This window comes from Corvus cornix, chromosome 1A, assembly GCF_000738735.6.
Source record: "Corvus cornix cornix isolate S_Up_H32 chromosome 1A, ASM73873v5, whole genome shotgun sequence".
NCBI lineage: Eukaryota > Metazoa > Chordata > Aves > Passeriformes > Corvidae > Corvus > Corvus cornix.
In genome coordinates, this window is record NC_047057.1 from 13,906,953 (window position 1) to 13,924,410 (window position 17,458).

The 17,458-nt window shown below is 42.0% G+C and overlaps 2 protein-coding genes across 10 annotated transcripts in view; one reads left to right on the plus strand and one right to left on the minus strand.

Annotated features, from left to right (window-relative positions):
* The window catches only part of ERGIC2 (ERGIC and golgi 2), a 31,617-nt gene extending 22,290 nt beyond the window's left edge, over window positions 1-9,327 (plus strand). For all 4 annotated transcript variants that reach the window (XM_010395606.3, XM_039571523.1, XM_039571521.1 and 1 more), the window contains one exon: window positions 551-9,327. In XM_010395606.3, coding sequence (XP_010393908.1) covers window positions 551-616 — 66 coding nt within the window. In that variant the 3' untranslated portion in view covers window positions 617-9,327. The remainder of the gene's footprint in view (window positions 1-550) is intronic.
* Window positions 9,328-9,676: 349 nt separating this feature from the next.
* Window positions 9,677-17,458, minus strand: part of LRRK2 (leucine rich repeat kinase 2) — a 63,928-nt gene continuing 56,146 nt past the window's right edge. For 5 of the 6 annotated variants that reach the window (XM_010395608.3, XM_010395610.3, XM_010395612.3 and 2 more), the window contains 4 exons: window positions 16,764-16,916; window positions 15,841-16,049; window positions 12,636-12,710; window positions 9,677-10,731 (listed from right to left, as the gene is read on the minus strand). In XM_010395608.3, the coding sequence (XP_010393910.1) occupies window positions 10,610-10,731; window positions 12,636-12,710; window positions 15,841-16,049; window positions 16,764-16,916 (559 nt within the window). In that variant the 3' untranslated portion in view covers window positions 9,677-10,609. The remainder of the gene's footprint in view (window positions 10,732-12,635; window positions 12,711-15,840; window positions 16,050-16,763; window positions 16,917-17,458) is intronic. The other variant, XM_019283573.2, reaches the window with a different exon arrangement.

Sequence of the window (17,458 nt, forward strand, 5' to 3'; positions counted from 1 at the left end):
TCTCTAACAAGCTGAATTAATGCAGCTGAGTCTCTTAAATGTCCTATATTCCCTTCATTGTCCTTATTATATTCTTAAATTTTTTCATATTGCTCCAAAAATTATGTGTTTCCCAGGCCTGGTCTCTCTCCTTGTCCCAGTTTTGGTTTCACATGTCCTTTTGCTTGGCCTGCACACTGAAAAAGAGGCATTGTGTGCTGCAGGGGTTCAGTGATGCTCCTTCACCTTTCCCTTCATTAGGCAATAACAGGATTGCTTCTCTAGTAACTACTTGATTTTATATTTTATTTTTCCCATTTAAGCCAGTAGATATCCTTTTGAGACCTCTGCCTTTCTCTCAAATTTGGTTGAAGTTTGCCAGTTGGCAAGGTTATGTGAGTGAGGAGAGAGGAAGGAAGGCAACCAAATTTGTATAATATTTATATGAGAGGCCAGGTAAAATGCATCCAGGAAATGCTCAAGAATAAATAAGTGTGTGTTTTTGAGGAGGGAGGGTGGAGATTCTGTGTCTGGTCAAGCCATTAATAACACCTTGTTCTTGTTTCACTAGGTCCCACTTCCTGATGGCCACACAAGCAACCACTTACCTCTAATTACAGAAAATAGTACACATTAGCCTCCTGAGAAAATTTTCTTTCTTCCTGCCTGATACAGACTTTTTGTAATAAAGAAAACATTGTGCAATATGCTGAGACAGTGCTGATGGGCAGCAAAAACAATGAAGCCTTTACAAAAAAACCCTCCAACAAAATAATTTGTGTAATTTTTTGTCTTTGAGTGCACATGGAGACATAGGAAACTGTGAGCCCCGTGACGTGGATGATCTGGAGAGTGAAGGAGTTTTGCTGCCAGCACGGTATTTGTGGTCAAGTTGAACGTCTTTGTGGTGGCTGCCCGTGACCACTGAAGCATCTTAGTGATCCCTGGGAAGGCTGCAGGCCCCAAGGAGAAAAGAGTACGAAGTGGGATGTGTGGAAGGGCTGGCAGCAGCCACAGAGGAACAGTAACAGAGCTGGGGTTTCTCTCAAGTGTGCAAATGGGGGATTGGCTTTTCTTGTTCTTTTATAATGCTGGGGCTGAGGGCTAAGACATCTTTCATACAGCTGGGGAGTGATCCTAGAAAATCCTGAAGAAGAGGGGAATGAGAGAGAACTTGGTGAGTAAGATGCAGCCCAAGCCATGATGTTGGTCACAGCCACTGCCTTTCTGCAGCCGCAACCATTCCTTAGTGGAAGAAGCATGTGGAGCAGAGGAGTTCCTCTGTATGATCACACAGCCACTGTGCCAGCAGTGAAAGTGTCACTTCTGGCATTGGTGTGGAAGTGCCCAAGGACTCCCAAGAATGTGCTCCAGCCTGCACAGCTTTTAGACTTGGAATAGGAAGCCCTCTAAGTAAGGGCTTTTGACTGTAGTTTTGATAAAAGACAAGTCTCCCTAGTAAAAAAATGAGGAAATCTTTGTATGCCTCATTCTTGGCAAAGAAATTGCTTTGATGGAATCTTTGTTGTACCTGTGCTGCTCATGTGGGAGCCATGGGAGCATTCACATCCTGGAAATGGATGGGGGAAAAGGAAGAAGGGGGCAAGAAGCTGCCAGTTCAGGGCAGTTGGGAGGCCTGCTAGGCCAGGTAGGGAGTTGGTAGTAGGGGACTTCAGGGAATCTGAATCATATGGCTGCAGACAGGTGATGAGACAGGATCTGCAGAACTAATCCTTGCTGTTCATGAAGGGTTTTGTAAATTAAATGAAGAGAGCAATATTGTATTGTAAATATGCTACTGAGAAAGAATGTTATTAATGCAAATGGTGCTTTGAGAAACTGAACATCATGGTACTGCTGAACAACTGGTAGACACCTATGGTTGAACAGTTAACTCCACCAGTGTAAAAAATTATTAATATGATTCCTTCTCAGCAAAACTGGTTTAACAATGTTAGAAGATAATGCTGATCCTGGCCTTACTCAGCATGGAATTAATATTTTAATTAAGAAGACTGATTACAGAAAAATAAAAATTTCTGTGGTGGTGTCAGATTTTGCTGACTTCCATTAATGTACTTTATAGGACACTTGGACTTTGTTGATGAGCATAGTGTTAATAACACAGCTGATTTGCTATGCAAAGCAAAGGGCTTCCTAAAAAGAAATGAAATAGTAAATAAAATGTGGGAAATAAGGAAAGACTTCTGTTGAATTTGGCTATGGAGAAAAACGTTCAAGGAAGCCAGGTCCTTGGGGTTGAGAGCCAGGTTTGGGATTTTCTCTTTTGTGCTTTGTTTTTTTAACATTGATTAAAACTCCAGCAACTTGAGAAACACTTTGGTTCCCATTTCTCTTTGGCATTTCCTTCTGAGGTTTGTTTCCTACTTCTGCTCAGACTGGTTCTGCTTTGGGCTTTTCCTAACTGTTGTTTCTTATCTGCGTAGAACAGACTACCAGTGAGAGAGAGACTGATCTCGGTTGACTTTCTGTAGCAGAACTTTAAATGTTATTTTCTATTCTCACATAAAAGAGCCAGGCAGCTTAATGTGTTAACTCCTTGTGTGGCATATTCATGTTGTTTTATCTAAAAAAAACCTTGTGTGAGGGCTGGTTGCTAATGGAAGAAAATTTGGGATCAACTTGCAGATGTGAGGTACTGCATTGCAGAGTGAATGCAGGATCTGTTGCCCGTGTGCTGTTTGCTTTCTCTCCACAGCAGGTTTGGCAGTTGGAGCAGTACTGCTGACCCTCGTACCACGTGTTGTCAACACCTTAACCAGCATGTGCAGGGGTGTCCTGGAGAAAACAATAATTTATTGCAGGAAGTTTTTTTGGTCACATTTATTTGCATTGTGCAAAAGTGAGTGTAGGATGGAAAAATGAATGGGTGTCCCAAGGGAAACAGAAACCCAGATGTTAATGTGATATGTACTTTCTGAAAGGGAGATAGCAGATGAAAATACCATTTTTTGGGTTAGGAAAGATGGTCAAAATGATGTATTTTTATCCTTTGCTCTTACACAACGGTGAAACCTCCTGCCCTGTGCAAGATCTTTTTAAGCTTTACAGGCACTGATTTGACAAACCAAACTCTAAGTAGAGGGCGTAGTTGCTTAGGAACAGTCAGAGGCAGATTATATTTGGTGTATAAATGCAGCTGTGATTAACTGAAGAGGCAAAACCAAGGTTAGGGAGGCAGCTGTTGTCTTCTCCTTTTGCTGTCGAGTTCTCCGTGAGAAAATCTGTTGCTAAGGATGTCTTGTGTAATGATGCAGTAACACTGAGGCAGGAGGATGTGATCACCTTGTCACATCTCCGGTGGCGATGATACTAAAGCTCTCTGCTCTGTTTCTTCAGAGGTAGCCAAGGGCTGCTGCTTTCTTCTGGGAAGATGGGAAATTAAAACAGCTTGTTCGGGGATACTGGTAAAGATCTCTCTGTTTTTAAAAGGCACCCCAGAAGATGGGGTTATGGGAGGTTTATTTACGCCTTCCTTTCTCAGATTGGTGCACAGTTATGTCTTGTAAAGACACTTCTTTTTTTCTGCCAATGCTCAGTGAATGCAAATTGTGTCTAGTATTTGGCCTTGGCAGTGGTCCTGCTGATTAGAGAAAATGTCCATGCTTGCATATCAAGTTAATGTTTAGTAGTTAATGCTTCAAGAGGCCTTAAGGGACTTTGCCTGCTGCCTTTTGTGCTCTGGCAAGAGTTTGATGGTGTAGGTCTGTCCACCATCTGCCCTTGCACACCTTGCTAGAGCACTGGCATGTACTTCGGCTGGCTTAGTTAAAAGCATGTGAAATACTTCATCTTTTCCTTCTGCCATAGCTTAGCATTCTTTCCAAAGCATTTCTGGTAGTGCTTGCCCAGGAGAAAGACAGTGTCACCTTTCCCTGCCTTCCAGAGGAGTTTTGTGAGAGCTGGTCCATGAATTCATCAAAACACCAACTTTCAAGGCTGGGTAGTGCAGCGTTCCCTGGGTGAGAGCTGAAGGCTTGTTCCGAGAACATGCATCTCTGTGGCGTTTTCACATAGCAAAATTCAAGCAAACTCTGACTGTGGCTTGGTTTTGGGGTTTTTTGTTTTGTGTATATATGTAGAAATGTTCAGAGTTGCAGGATGAGTAATTTGATTGTGAAAAACAAAACAGAAAGCCAGACTGGGTTGGGGTCAGGAGATCACTGGTGTGGTCTGGGGGCAAGAGGCCATGGCAAGCAGATCCTGGGCAGGTTCAGGATGAGCAGAGCTCCTGCAGCCATGCGGCCGTGCCCGTGTCTCTGCCTGCACAGTCACAGACAGCTGCTGCCATGAATGCTCCTCTGAGCTGGACCCTGCACTCCCCTGCCCTGCTTCCATCCCCAGCTCCAGCAAAGCGGATTTCAGACTCTTTCAGCAGGACCAATTGCTCTGCACCAGCTGCTTCTGAGTCCCTGCAAAACCCAGGCGTTCGTGTCCGTTCCTGGGTTTAGCCGTAATAGCCATAAAAATGGAACTGAAATGGTTTGGGGTTGTTGTTTTTTTCCCTTTCAATTTCTTCTCTAATTACAAGGTTGAGAGCGTGTTTTGCCTTGAGATTTTCTAGTTGGAGAGTGCTCAGCACCTAGGACTATTTTGGAAAAGAAAAAAAAGTGGGGGGAAGCTGAGTTTCAACTTATGGATAATATCTGAAAATTACTTAGCTCCCTGGCTGGTGATTGCTTATTAACAGTGACTGTGAACAATGGTGTCATTTAAACTGAGCAGGGCCACTGCACAGGGCAGGGTGGCCCCAGCCTTTGCCTCTCCATGCATCAGGTGCTGCTGTTGCTCTGCTTCAGCCGGGAGTGTGGGCTCTAGTGGGCACCTCTCCTTGAAGTTCAGAAATTCACTTTGCAAATTTTGAACTTCATGGGAATAATAGGAAGCTCATTAAACCTTTACTTATGCATATGGGGTTTAACCACATCCTTTGAGTTTCATTTGAACCTGATGGTGCTTGACTAGTGCAAAAGAGTGGTCACCGTAGCAGGCTGTGGAGGCTTGTGGAGAGCGGAAATACTTTTTACATGGCCAGCACCACCTCAGGGGGAATGGACTGGCTTCCAGTTCTCCATCAGCAGCACCTGAATCCACCCTCTGCGTGGCAAGCTGCAGCCTCTGCTGCTGCTCATCCAAGGGCTCATAGCTTTGAGAGCAGATCTGCAGCTTTTAAAAAATGTTTATTTATTGTGATCTCTGAGGATACTGGTGTGAAATTTTAATTCCTGGGCGTCAGCCTTAGATCATTTGATTTAAAGTCCAAACTGCAGAGCCCAGGAGCCTGGCAGGTGGTGGTGGGGGGTGGATGTTTCTTGTAACTCCACAGAAAACAGATGTTTTCAAGGCAATTGCTGAGGTGTCCTGGCAAGAAAAAGCAGAACAGAGAATGACCGACCTTACGTTGGTGTATTTATAGCGAAAAGCGCCAGGTGTTTCCGTCGCCGCTCCGTGGGTCGCTTTCTACATGGCCTGTCCCACCACGCTGTGTGCCCAGGGCAGGTCCTGTGCAGGCCGGGCTCTGCGGGGGCAGGGGAGGAGGAGGCGGTGCTGGAGCTGTGTGACCCTGTGGGCTGAGGCAGTGCTCACGCCGTCACTGTGTGGGGCTGACGCGGGGTCTCTCCTTTCCGGCTCTGACTGGTGGTGGGTAATCCTTCCCTTAAGAAGGGAGCTTGCCGTGAAGGGTTTTGTCCCCTTTGCAGCCCCGTTAAACAGGTCTGCAGTGGCGAGGTGGTGCAGGGCCAGCCCGGCCTGGGGTGCCCCAGAGAGGGGGCTGCGGCCGGGGCAAGCCGGGGTGCTCTGGCACGGCAGGTGCTGGCCCAGGAGAAGCTGGAAGCTCCCGGTGGGATGCAGCCCCACGTCGCTGGAGGAGATTCCAGCCTGCTCGCTTCTGCCCAGGCATCCTTGAGCACCGGGCACCGTTTGGCCACCCCACGTTTGGCACCGTTTTTTGCCCTGACCTCGCTGCTGGGACAGCCTTGAGGGGATCCGTGACCCCCACAGGGCTGCTGGCTCGGCTGCTGAGCAGTGACGCTGCCAGCTTCTGCTTGCTATTTATTTCTCTCTTTACCCCCTTGCTTTCTCTCTCCTCTCGCTTTCCTGCGAAATGGTTTCCGTGCTTCACGGCTGGATGGCAGCGGTGTCGCAGCCCCCCCAGCAGAGCCGGCCCCTCTCCCAGGCACAGCTGTGCCGCCGGGAGCCGGTGCCAACACGTGGCACGGGAAAAGCACGGAAAAAGGCAAGGGAAAAATGGTTCCAAAAAGGCAGAACAGTGGAATGGTCCCAGGAGATTTTAATTTCTTTCCCCTTTTTCTGTCCGCTTTAACTTTTCAGGTCAGTGACACCCATGGGCTGTGGCAGAAGTGAAGTAAACAATCACGTACGCCAGAGACAGCACACTGGTTTTTAAGTCTCCCCTCACTAATTAGTGACAGCCTTTGTAGGGACTGACGGCAGCACTTAAACCTGTGGCAGCAGGAAAGGCAAACCAACACAGAAGAAAGGGGAAAAAAGAAAAGGCCTTTACTTGCTTTTTGACTTTCATCATGTTTTATACCAATATGATTAGAATCATATTGGTATAGTTTAAAAAAACTACCGTTTTAAAAATAGATCAATTAGTGTATCGTAAGTTTTAATAACTTAAAGAAAAATAATTCCAGTTTACTGCTCAGTCCAAACAACCCATGTAAAAAGGGAGGTACCAGTCAGCATGAGGTCACTGCAGGGGAAAAAGTTGTATCACGATTTGATAATTCTCGTAATTCTGCTACTTAATTAAACAAGTACCAGTGTAAGGATTGAGGAGCCTTGCTGAGGTGCCTAAAGCTCGAGGCACAGCTGTCCTCACAGTGCCTACACATCTCACAGGTACAGCAAAGAACATTCTTGAAGGTGTTAAAAATTTCACCAGGGTTCACTTCTAAGTTTTTGCTAAATTAGGTTTCCCTTTGCTAATGCAACAATAATTAATACATCTTGTGGTTTCTTCCTCTTGAAATAATGAATTTTAAAATACAAATATGCAATAAGTATGATTCTCCATTGTCATGTGATTATGCCCCTCTGTATTTATAAACTAATTGTTCCAAAGACACATGCCTACCTAACAAAAAAAGAACCTGGCAAAGTTACCAAAATGGTATGCTGGCAGCCAGTGAGTTATACCTGTTCAAAGGCCATGAGGAAGGCTTTTATATGAGAATGTACAGATCAGTACAGCCCTGGGATGAGTTCATAATATGGATGAAGAACTAATTGAGACAGAAATAACAGAACGCTTGCTAGTTCTGTTCAGAAAATTTGGTTCTCTTAAGGGAGGTAAGGGGAGCTGTTTTCAGATTTATTTTTTTTAAATTAATGACAAAAGCCAGAAAATAAGTGGGAAAAATTGTTCATATGCTCTTCTACTTGAAAGACTAATAGAAAAATATGACTGTCACTCTTTTCCACATTCACTGAGACTCATTGTTTTTCCTTACTAGTTTCTCATGTCTCTGGTATCTGAAGCGTTTATTGTAGAATGGATTATTTGTCTTGCTTGCTGCAGGTGGATGGGCATGGTTAGTAAGTGGCAGTAATGACAAATGCCCACGTTTGGGGGTTAAGCTACATCTAAGAGGCCTCATTCTCTCTCCTCCCTTTCGTGTCCCAGTTTTGCCCCAAAGTGGTGCATGCAGAAGTAATAGGGTAATAATATGGGACACTAGAGGCAGTATGAGAGTTCAGAGTAAGAGGAATGCCGGGACATAATACCGAAAGTGCATTAAATCAGGCTGTGCAGCTTGTTTACAGTGGGATTGACCAGGAACTGCTTGTAAAAGAAATCAGGTTAAAATTAATGAGCAAGCAAATCTGCATATGTAATTTGCCAGAGCAAAGCAACCAATAAAAAAGAATGACTCTAATTAAATTCAGTAGCACAGAAGGGGAAGGGTACTTAAAAAAAACCCCCAACAGTATCCAATCAAGCATTCAGCTCACTGTGTACGTTTAGTCTCCTTGTCTTTAGGTTTAAAGCCCAGCACCCTTTAGCTGCATCGAGGGATATGGGGTTCATTACCCATCCCAGTTCAGGTGTTCAGTCACACCACACCACATGCTTGTTTCCCATGAGCAAACAGGCTCTTTTCTGAGTAAGGGTTACCTGTTTTCAGGTGCTGGATGTTATCCTAAGTATGCAAGAAACTACATCTGCTAGGGCTTGTCCTCTTATGTGATCAGCTTCCACTGATTTTCAAACAGGTCCACTGAAACCAGAGTGAACACAAAGTTATGGATATTTTTTTTTTCCTCTCTCCTTTTACTTTGTCAGTAGAGATATTTCTGGGAATAGGTTTCCTGGTAGTGCATGGTTCAATGGTGCTGTTCCTGCCCTTGGTGGCAGGTGCCAGCTGGGGAAGGGATGGCAGTCCCTGAGCGCTTCTACAAGAAGCACCAACACAAGATGTTCTCTAAATATCTTCTTGCAGTACTAGAAGGTATTTGGTGAGGATGCAGTGGGATCACTGTTCTCTGTGTGGATGAGTGCTGTATTGCTAAACAGTCCCTGTTGGTTACCACCATGACAGAATTTTGCTCTCCCACCATGGATAAATCAACAGTGGCCAGTTGAGTCAGGTTTGCAATGAGCTCCTGACTCTCTTTTGGCTGCTGTTTCTTTTGTTCTTGCCCTTCCTGTAATACTGAATACATGACCTGATTCAGTCTATGAATCAGTGTTATCCAGAGTTTTGGAGAGGTGAGGGATGACCACAGGGACAGAACTCCTTACAGGTCACCTCCTATCTCTCGGAAGGGCTGCAGAAACAGGAAGTAGAAGACAAATGGGAAGGGAAAAGGGCTCAAGACATGCACTGAGCCAGAGCACAAGTGGGAATGCAGCTGTGTCAATAACACCTACAGAGCCAGGATTTTGCATCACCCTGAAGGAATTAAATGCCACAAAATCTGCACAGAAAAGCCCCTTCTTAAAAATTCAATGATGAGAAAGTAGACTTACATTATTAACAAAGCACAGTTTTAATAAAAATGTTTAGGCTTACATTTTAAAATTACTTAGAGATAAACTTAATCACAATGCATATATTCTTTTCTTTTAAAAAAAAGCCATATTCATTCTAAGATAATATATATTTTCTGAGTTATAAAATCCCATATAAATAGAAAATTCTTCTCAGTACACAGATTATAAGAATACATAAAAACTGGGATGCATATCTGAAAGAAATCCTGAGTATGCACTCCACAACTGGCAGAAACTAGAACAATGCTAGAGTTGGCCACAAGAAATGCAGTTGTCCCAGTACGTAATTTTCTAAAAAAAAAAAACCAACAAAAAACTGAGAACTTTTTGGTTGCTCAACCTTGTTCAGCTCCATAGACTCAGGAATGGCTCTGGATATTCCACTCTTTGAGATTTTGGGAGCACTCTGTAGATTCTTCTGGTATCAAAAAAAGAAAACGGCATCTGTCTTCAGGTAGACAGAAATAAGGCACTTCCTTAGAGCAGATCAGTGGGGGCTGCAAGCAGCTGCTTGGACTTACAGCCAGAAAGCAGCAAAAAGTGTCTCTTGAATGATGATGTGTAGAAACAAATTTGGAAGAGGCAGCCAGGTCTTACACTCCTCAAGGTTCCCCTGATTATTCCCCAAAATAACAACATAAATTCAAACAAGAATGAGTAAGTGGAAACTTTGCATGTGAGAAAAATCAAAGCAAAGCTTCTCTTTTTTTTTTTTTTTACACTGAGGTAAGCAAACAAGCAAGTTGGACTAAGAGCAAGTCATAGCAGCCTTTAGACCAGGGCATTGACCCTGTGCTTTCTCTTCTCTCTTCCAAGAGAGCTGCACAAGAGGTCTACGTGACTGGCAGCGTTCCCAGTGGTGTGACTGCATCTCCTAGGAGCAGGCAGACTGCAGCGCTGCAGGAGGACACCGACGTGCAGGAGCCTGTCAGGGTGTTTAATTCGGAGCTGTTTTATTACTGTAGCACAATGGGGTTGTTGCTGGTCATAATGGAAAAAAAAGTCAATGTCATGGAAGAAACACAGACAATTCTGCCTGTTGGTTTCAAAGAGTAATGTAGTCATGATATATTCCATTAAACACTGCTGTTAGATAAAATATGATGTTTTTCATAAGGTCATGAGCTCTGACATTACTAAACCATGAATCATAAGAGCAAACTCATACATGCAAACTGCAGTAAACACACAGAGGCTTAAATTTTGCTTCTTATTAGAGTGTCAACTCAGTAGAGATAATGAAGTAAATTAGAGCCATTTATAGTCTCCTGGCTTATTCCCAGTTTAACTGGGATTAAAAACTGGATGAACAATGTTATACTGAAGTTGAGCCATAGTTACAGAGAGCAGAACTTCACAGGTAAACAACAGATACATGATAACATTTTAGAATCAGAAATTCTCAACAGTTTTCTGTCCTTTCAAATATTACAAATAACTTATTCCTTCTTAGTATCCTATGAATACTCCCATGGTAATTTTCTTCCTGGTTTAGGTTAAAAACGACAGGAAGAAGAAGTTGTAAATATTGCACAGTATGTTAGGATGGAAGACTAGAAAAGAGAATGGCACTTGCAGGGTGACTTTTCAGTCCAAAGAAAAGCTCTTCATTTTTTCTGCTAATTCCTGTCTCATTTCTATGTGTTTTTTCAGGTTTTGCACTTCATGGGGCAGGTTAATGTCCCACACTGACACGCAGGATTGTAACTCTGGAGAAAAAAAAAGAAAATTTGAAAACTGCAACAGAGATGAGTTATTGCATAATTTGAAACTATTTTGCTTATCTGCTTGTTCTCAATTACTCATAAATTCACCCCATGAAGCATGATTTTTAGGACCCAGAAGACAAGTTACATGACACTTCATGTGTGAGGTGATGCAGTTACGGGTTACAAGCTGTTTGTACTTGCACAATGATTTGGATTCCAGTTCCTAAATTTAAGAGTATCCCATTTAAAAGTACTTGAAAAACCATTTCTGGTTTCTGTGGGCCTTAAGGTACTGACCTGAGCTACAGCTAATGCTAATACTGAGGTACCTGCTAGAATTTCATCTCTATCTTTCCAAGCAGATATACCCCAAAATGCTTATGAGACTCAAACCCCATTCACTGTAAAATAAAAACTGATTTCATAAGCTAGTGAATATACTGAGAAAAGGTCACTTCTTCAATCTACACTCATGCAAACAACTCTTTATTCATGAAGAATTCACACTGGAGTTAGTGGAAGAGAGATAATTGAGAACACTAACATGAGTCGAGGCTTACAAACTAAGGCCCCAAGGATTCTGGAGTTTCTGATTCTTCTCTGTAATTAATGTCACTCTTAAATAAAATAAAAATGCTAGTAAGCCAATAAATGTTCTTTTTGTTACAGAAATTGGGGAATACCATAGTATAAACCCCAGTGCTCTAAAGTTTGACTCATTTCAGTCAGCTCATCTACACTTGCCCTTCTTAACTGTATACTATCTTTGCCACATTTTTAGGAGTCACTGAAACTGGGATGAGAGAAAGGTGAAGAAGGGCATTGATCAGAGCATCAACTTTAACTGTTCTTAGAAAAATCCGAAGATGAAGATTTTCTATCTTTCAGCACTTTACTATCCTAATTGTCAGGAAGCTTTTACCAATGTCTGACCGAAATCTCCCTTGCTGTAACAGAAACTGGTTAGTGCTTATCCTACCCATAGGGAATATGTAGAAGTCTCTATTTTCTTGCTCTTCATTTACATATTTGAAGCCTATTATCATGTCCTTTCTAAGCTTTATTTATATTACCCAATTTAACTCCCTGTAACATTTCCTCACAGGTTGCATTTGTCTCCTCTGGACTATTCCTAATAGTCCAGATCATTCAGCAATATTCCAAATGGTTAGGCTCCTCCAGCAGAGACCATATCAGCACTCAGAAGAGTGTAAGAATTAGCTCATGTCTTACAGGCACCCCTTTCATGGTGCAAGAGTGGTGTTTGCCTCCTCTGCACCCACATGACATGGCTGACTCATAACCAGCCTCCCATCAATTCTGACCCTTTTTCTGCAGCACTGCTGTTTAAGCTGATCATTTCCTCAGGCTGGTACAATGGATCATTCCTAATTAAATAAAAAGTCTTGCATTTGTCATTACAGAATTGTATCCTATTTCCTTCCGGACTATTTGTTCTGTTTGTCAGGGTCACTTTGAGTTCTAATCCTGCCCTCCAGTGAGCTTGTCTTAGCTGTAAATTGTCTGCAGATCTGAAAAGCACATTCACTATTCTTTCATCCACATCACTCATGAAAACATTGGGGATTCCTGACCTAGCACAGACACCTCTGGAAATCCATTTGATACATTCTCCAATTAGACAACGACATTTACTCTCCAAATACAGTTTCCCAACAAGTTGTATTGTACCCTTCTAACAGTGGCTTCCTCAGATCCATTTTTGGAAGTTACTTTTAGTTTGTATGATCCCAGATATGCAAAAGAAACCAAAAACTATTTAATAATAGTGTTTCAATAAAATTATGTCAAATGATGATCAACTCTTCACTCTCAGTGAGTAGTCAAGCACAATAGTATCTGCTCCACTAATAATACAAGTTAATAAAACACAATTCAGGTACCTTTGTGGTATTTGTTGTCTTCGGCGTCACTTTTATAGCAATATCCCAAAACAAGGACCACATTCTTGAGACTCCCTTTTTCAAAGAAATAAAATATCAGATCTTAATTTTAATGTCAATTTTGTAATTTAAGGACAGAAAGAATAGATGACATCAAGGCACTAAGAGGACAGAAAGCAGAGTTCAATCAACTGGACCCTTTATTCGAAATCACTAACCATGAAAAACCCAGACACGAAGACAATATAGTTCCCATCTCCATTTAATGTCAGGGTTTATCAGGGTTCCAAGGCATAAGCACAGGATCAGCTGACCAGCCTGCTGAACAAGCCCAAGAACAAAGCACCCTATTATACAGCATAGGCAGAGATGGTAGAGTCACAGGAAACAGATGTCACAGCAGAAGGACAGGCTGCCAATGAAGTCCCAGTGCACAGCAGAATGTACCAGTAACCAGTTCAGTTACGAGAAAACCAAACCAACCAAATATGACAAAAACTGAGAAAAATTATGAACTAGAAGTTTTAAACTTATGATGGCATATGGGTGGGAAGTGGAAATAGGGGATAGATTGTAAGAAGGTGCCTACTGAATAATGCAAAAAAAAGACCAGGAAGAGTGGTTGGATCACAAAGGGATAAACAGAATGTGGCAGTGTTTCAATGTCAACTTCCTGCTTATTTCCAACAAGACATGTCTATGCAAAGATAGATAGAAGCTGTCACATGTTCTCCTGCCACGGCAGCTCCCTGTTCCTATTGGCAACACAATGAGGGTGGAAAGCCCTTGGCTTTAAGCTGGTAGAGGAATACAGGACCCAGCCTATGCCCCTGGGTCAGGATCAGGCCAGGGAAGGAACAGCCCCCACTGTGCAGACACCCCAGCTGCAGTACTGCACCTCACACCTCCTCATACATGGAGCCTTACACGCCCAGGGCACAGATGAGGAGGGGAACAGTTTCTGGGGTAAATAGACTGGAGTATGGCTGAACTGTGAAAGTGCAGTTTGGAAGTTTTCTAGTGGGCCCCGGGCCCTCTGCAAGGTAGAGGGAGGTTTTTCCTGCTCCGAGGAGGTCAGCGCTATATTCTCCTCTGAATGTGATGTAAATCTGGTTATAGTAGATGAAGGATGGTGGGAATCATACACATCCTCCATGCTCAGATTTTTCACCACTTTAATTTTTTTTCTGTAGCCAGTCCTATCCATACTCCTTACAAAAGTGATTGGAACTTAAGTATAATGTTTCTTATTTAGACCTAGGTCCTGTCTTACTATATAGAAATCTAAATCTGCACTTGCAAAATAAACTACAGATTTACATCTAAATTATTCTCTATAGTAAGTTTCATGCCTATTGAACATCAATGTATTAGGTGACAGAATTGAAAAATGACATTGTATTTCCATATTCATATATGAAGTACAGATAAGATTAATGTCTCAAAGTCTGGAAATCTCTTTTTCCTGAATTATTTGCCTCTGCTTGACATTATATGTTTTAACCTTAAATGAAACTATTTCATACAAAAATATTTCCCTCTATCTTCTCTTATTTCACATAAGCAGTGGGGTACTGTTGAAGAACCGCTCAGCAGCCTCAGTGACATTTTCATGGATTCCAGTAGAAACCAAGTCCTTGAATTTAGGAAAAAAAATCCCAGCCCTATAAACAATTGCTGCAAAAAGATGATCAAAAGAAAAAAGTACACATCAAACTGCATATATCAATCTTATTTGCTGTTCTTGAGATTTGTACAAGCGCAGCTAAAGTCTTTCTCCTGAATATTAATTTTTCTATAAATAAAATTTTGATTAAAGATGTTGTGATGACTGACCCTCAAGGCTTTTTAAATCATACTATTCTATACAATATATTTTCCCTATCAATAACAGCAGTAAGGCAAAAATTATTATGTTTTCATAGTAACTATTCTTTACAAAATGCTAAAAATAAAATGTCCCTTTATAATACTAACACTGTAGCTATCAGGACTAGATGGACTAAAAATGCTGTGCTATAGCAGGCACCATTAACAGCTGAGCACTGAACAGACTAACACTTGCTGTTTCAGGCAAAGGCAAGTCAGAGGAAGATGAGGTATTTTTGACTCATACAACACTGCCAGCACTATGACTTAACTGTAGTTGATGGATTCTTCTGGTGCAAGAAAGGAAGAAACAGTCCCCAGAGTAAGTTCATGATGGTAAGGAGAAAATATCCACAGCCTGCAACTGTGAAACTGTGATATTTGCTATCAGGACTACAGTGTGCTGCTGAATTCACAACAGCTGCTGTGTCTTTTTTTTTGTTGTTTTTTTTGGACAGCAAACACACTTTAAATAACACTGACAGGGAAACTCCAGAGTTTTTCCCAAAACACAGTGGAAAGTGATGGGAATCCGTATGTTGTGCCACAAAGTACTTTTGAAGTAATGTGTATTTTGAATGTAATCACTACAGCAGTACCACAAACTTGAGTTGATATGGCCTTTATTACTTTTGGGAGAGGTGCAGGACAGTGTAGAGGTGAAGGAACTTTCAACAGCCAAGGAGTGCCCCTTCCTCAGCTACATTCCTATGGCTGTTCATGGTCACCACTGAAACCCCACAACTCCTGTCTGCCTACAGCAGCTCAAAACAACTGTTCCTGATGACAGGAGCAGCACAAGTCCACACCCCAAATCCAGATGTGCAGCACTTTCCCAGCTCTGCTGTGATCTGCCTGTAACCCAAATCTAAAAGAACCACTCTTGAATGAGAATGGGAGAAGAAAACTAGGCAATAAGCAATGAAGGAAAAATAATTAAAATCCAACATGGCCCACAGAGAGAGAAGCCAGAAGTGTAACACTTGAGATGGAGAAAGAACACAGGCAGACACACGTAAGAGACCATGTGACAGGATGGTGAGAGCTGTGCTGAAGCACGGCACAAGGATGCACTGAAGGTGGGGGGTTCATGTGCAGACCAGTGACAAGCCAGGGAAGAAGTGCGGCTTTGTGTGGGCACGGGTATTCAGCCTGCTGGTATTCAGCTTACACCCAACAGTCTGACACTGAGGGAAAATGACAGCCATGGAGAAGAATGAATGAGCATATCATGGATCATGCTAATCTGCTCCTGGAACACCATAACAAACAGGACACAGCAAACCTAACCTTAGCACTGATTTCAAAGTACTCATCACTTGATAGTTTTACTTACCCAGCTGAGCTGTTATCATGACTCGAACAGAATCACAGAACTTGTCTATAACTCGTACAGGACGACGTGTTGACAAATCAAGCAGCAAGATATGTCCTCCTCCTGTCCCTATCCACAGTGCAGTATTTTTCTGCAGACAAATTGTCTTCACTCTTCCAGAATAAGCCAGTGTATGTTTTGATTCCTTATTTAATTTTTCCACTTTGTTCCTACAAGTACGGAAAGAATTGGTACTGGAATTTTGTGGCACCCTATTCTGCAGCTACTAAAGCAACTCTCTGAATACCAGACTTTTAAGCAATCATTCACAAATTCTCATGCAAACAAACTGGTATGAAAACTATTTGACTTCTAAGAGCCATCTGGTCTGCTTCAGAAGACCTTTAAATAGGAAGCAGGTACACTTCTTTGTTCTCCCCCAGTTTGCAGGAGGTTAATGTCACAGCAAAGTGGGAAGAACACACCTACACCTGCTCCTAACCTCACCATAAAAAGAAATGGATGTGGCATGCTAAGGCAGAGGATCAATTTAAATGCAAATGAAAAAGTTGTCACAGTTAATAAAAATCTGATTTCCTCCTGAATTTGTGCACTGAAAAGACATCTTGTTCAGGGGATGAGGAAGTAACTGGATTAATATTAGCACCTGAAGGACAGCAAAATACTTTCTTCTTTCTTGAGCTAAATGAGTCTTCTTGACATCATAGAGAAATTGGGAAATACAGTAAGGGTCTTTAAAAAATGGGATTCTGCTTGGAATATTCTGAAGTTCTGGGCAAAAAGACAAGATAGGAAGTCCACACTTGCCCAACAAACTGGGTAAATCCCTTACCTCTGGCTGGTTAGGGTACCATGCTAGAGAAGGCAATCTGATATTCAGCTTCCTATCTACCAGGCCAACAACTCTGAAAGAAAACACTTACTTAAGAAAATGTGCACAGTCAATTAATTCAGAAAGTTTTTCTGTCTTCTTGTCCCAGATTTCCACAAAATGGCTGTTTTTCTTTGCCAAGTAGATGGATTTGTCTATTGCTATTGAAATAATGTTTGCATCACTGTAAGCATTATGACAGAACCTAGAAGAGAGAAGAACTCCAGTTAGATACACAGAAAATACCTAGTAGAAAAACTTGACTACTATGGCTAGGACTAGTTTCCCTCAGATTCTTGCAGATTCATTCAGCCTTAAAACCAAACTAGGCTAAGATACAACTGAAAGGCTTTGCTTTAATCTTCCTACAGTTCAACATAAATTCTCACAGTAACAGAGTTAGGCTGATGACATCCTTGGAGGCACATTAATGCTCAAAGTCTATTAATAAATCTTTCTCATCAAACACTGTTTTCCCTGCTCAGGAAAAATGTCTCTTAACTTCAGAGTAGCATTTGTCCATGTGAGAATTACATCAAAGACTCCCAAACCCTCAGTCAATAATTTCTAAATAGTGAGAAGTCAGCAATCAGACATGATTAAATATATGTAGGGCAAAGATATACACACATATCATACTGACAAACGTGGAAGGACAAATACTGTGATAAATATGTATGTGTAATTCTAAGTAAAGTAAACAGGGCCTGGACTAATGCAACTGGAGAAGAAAACTGATCAGTTGCA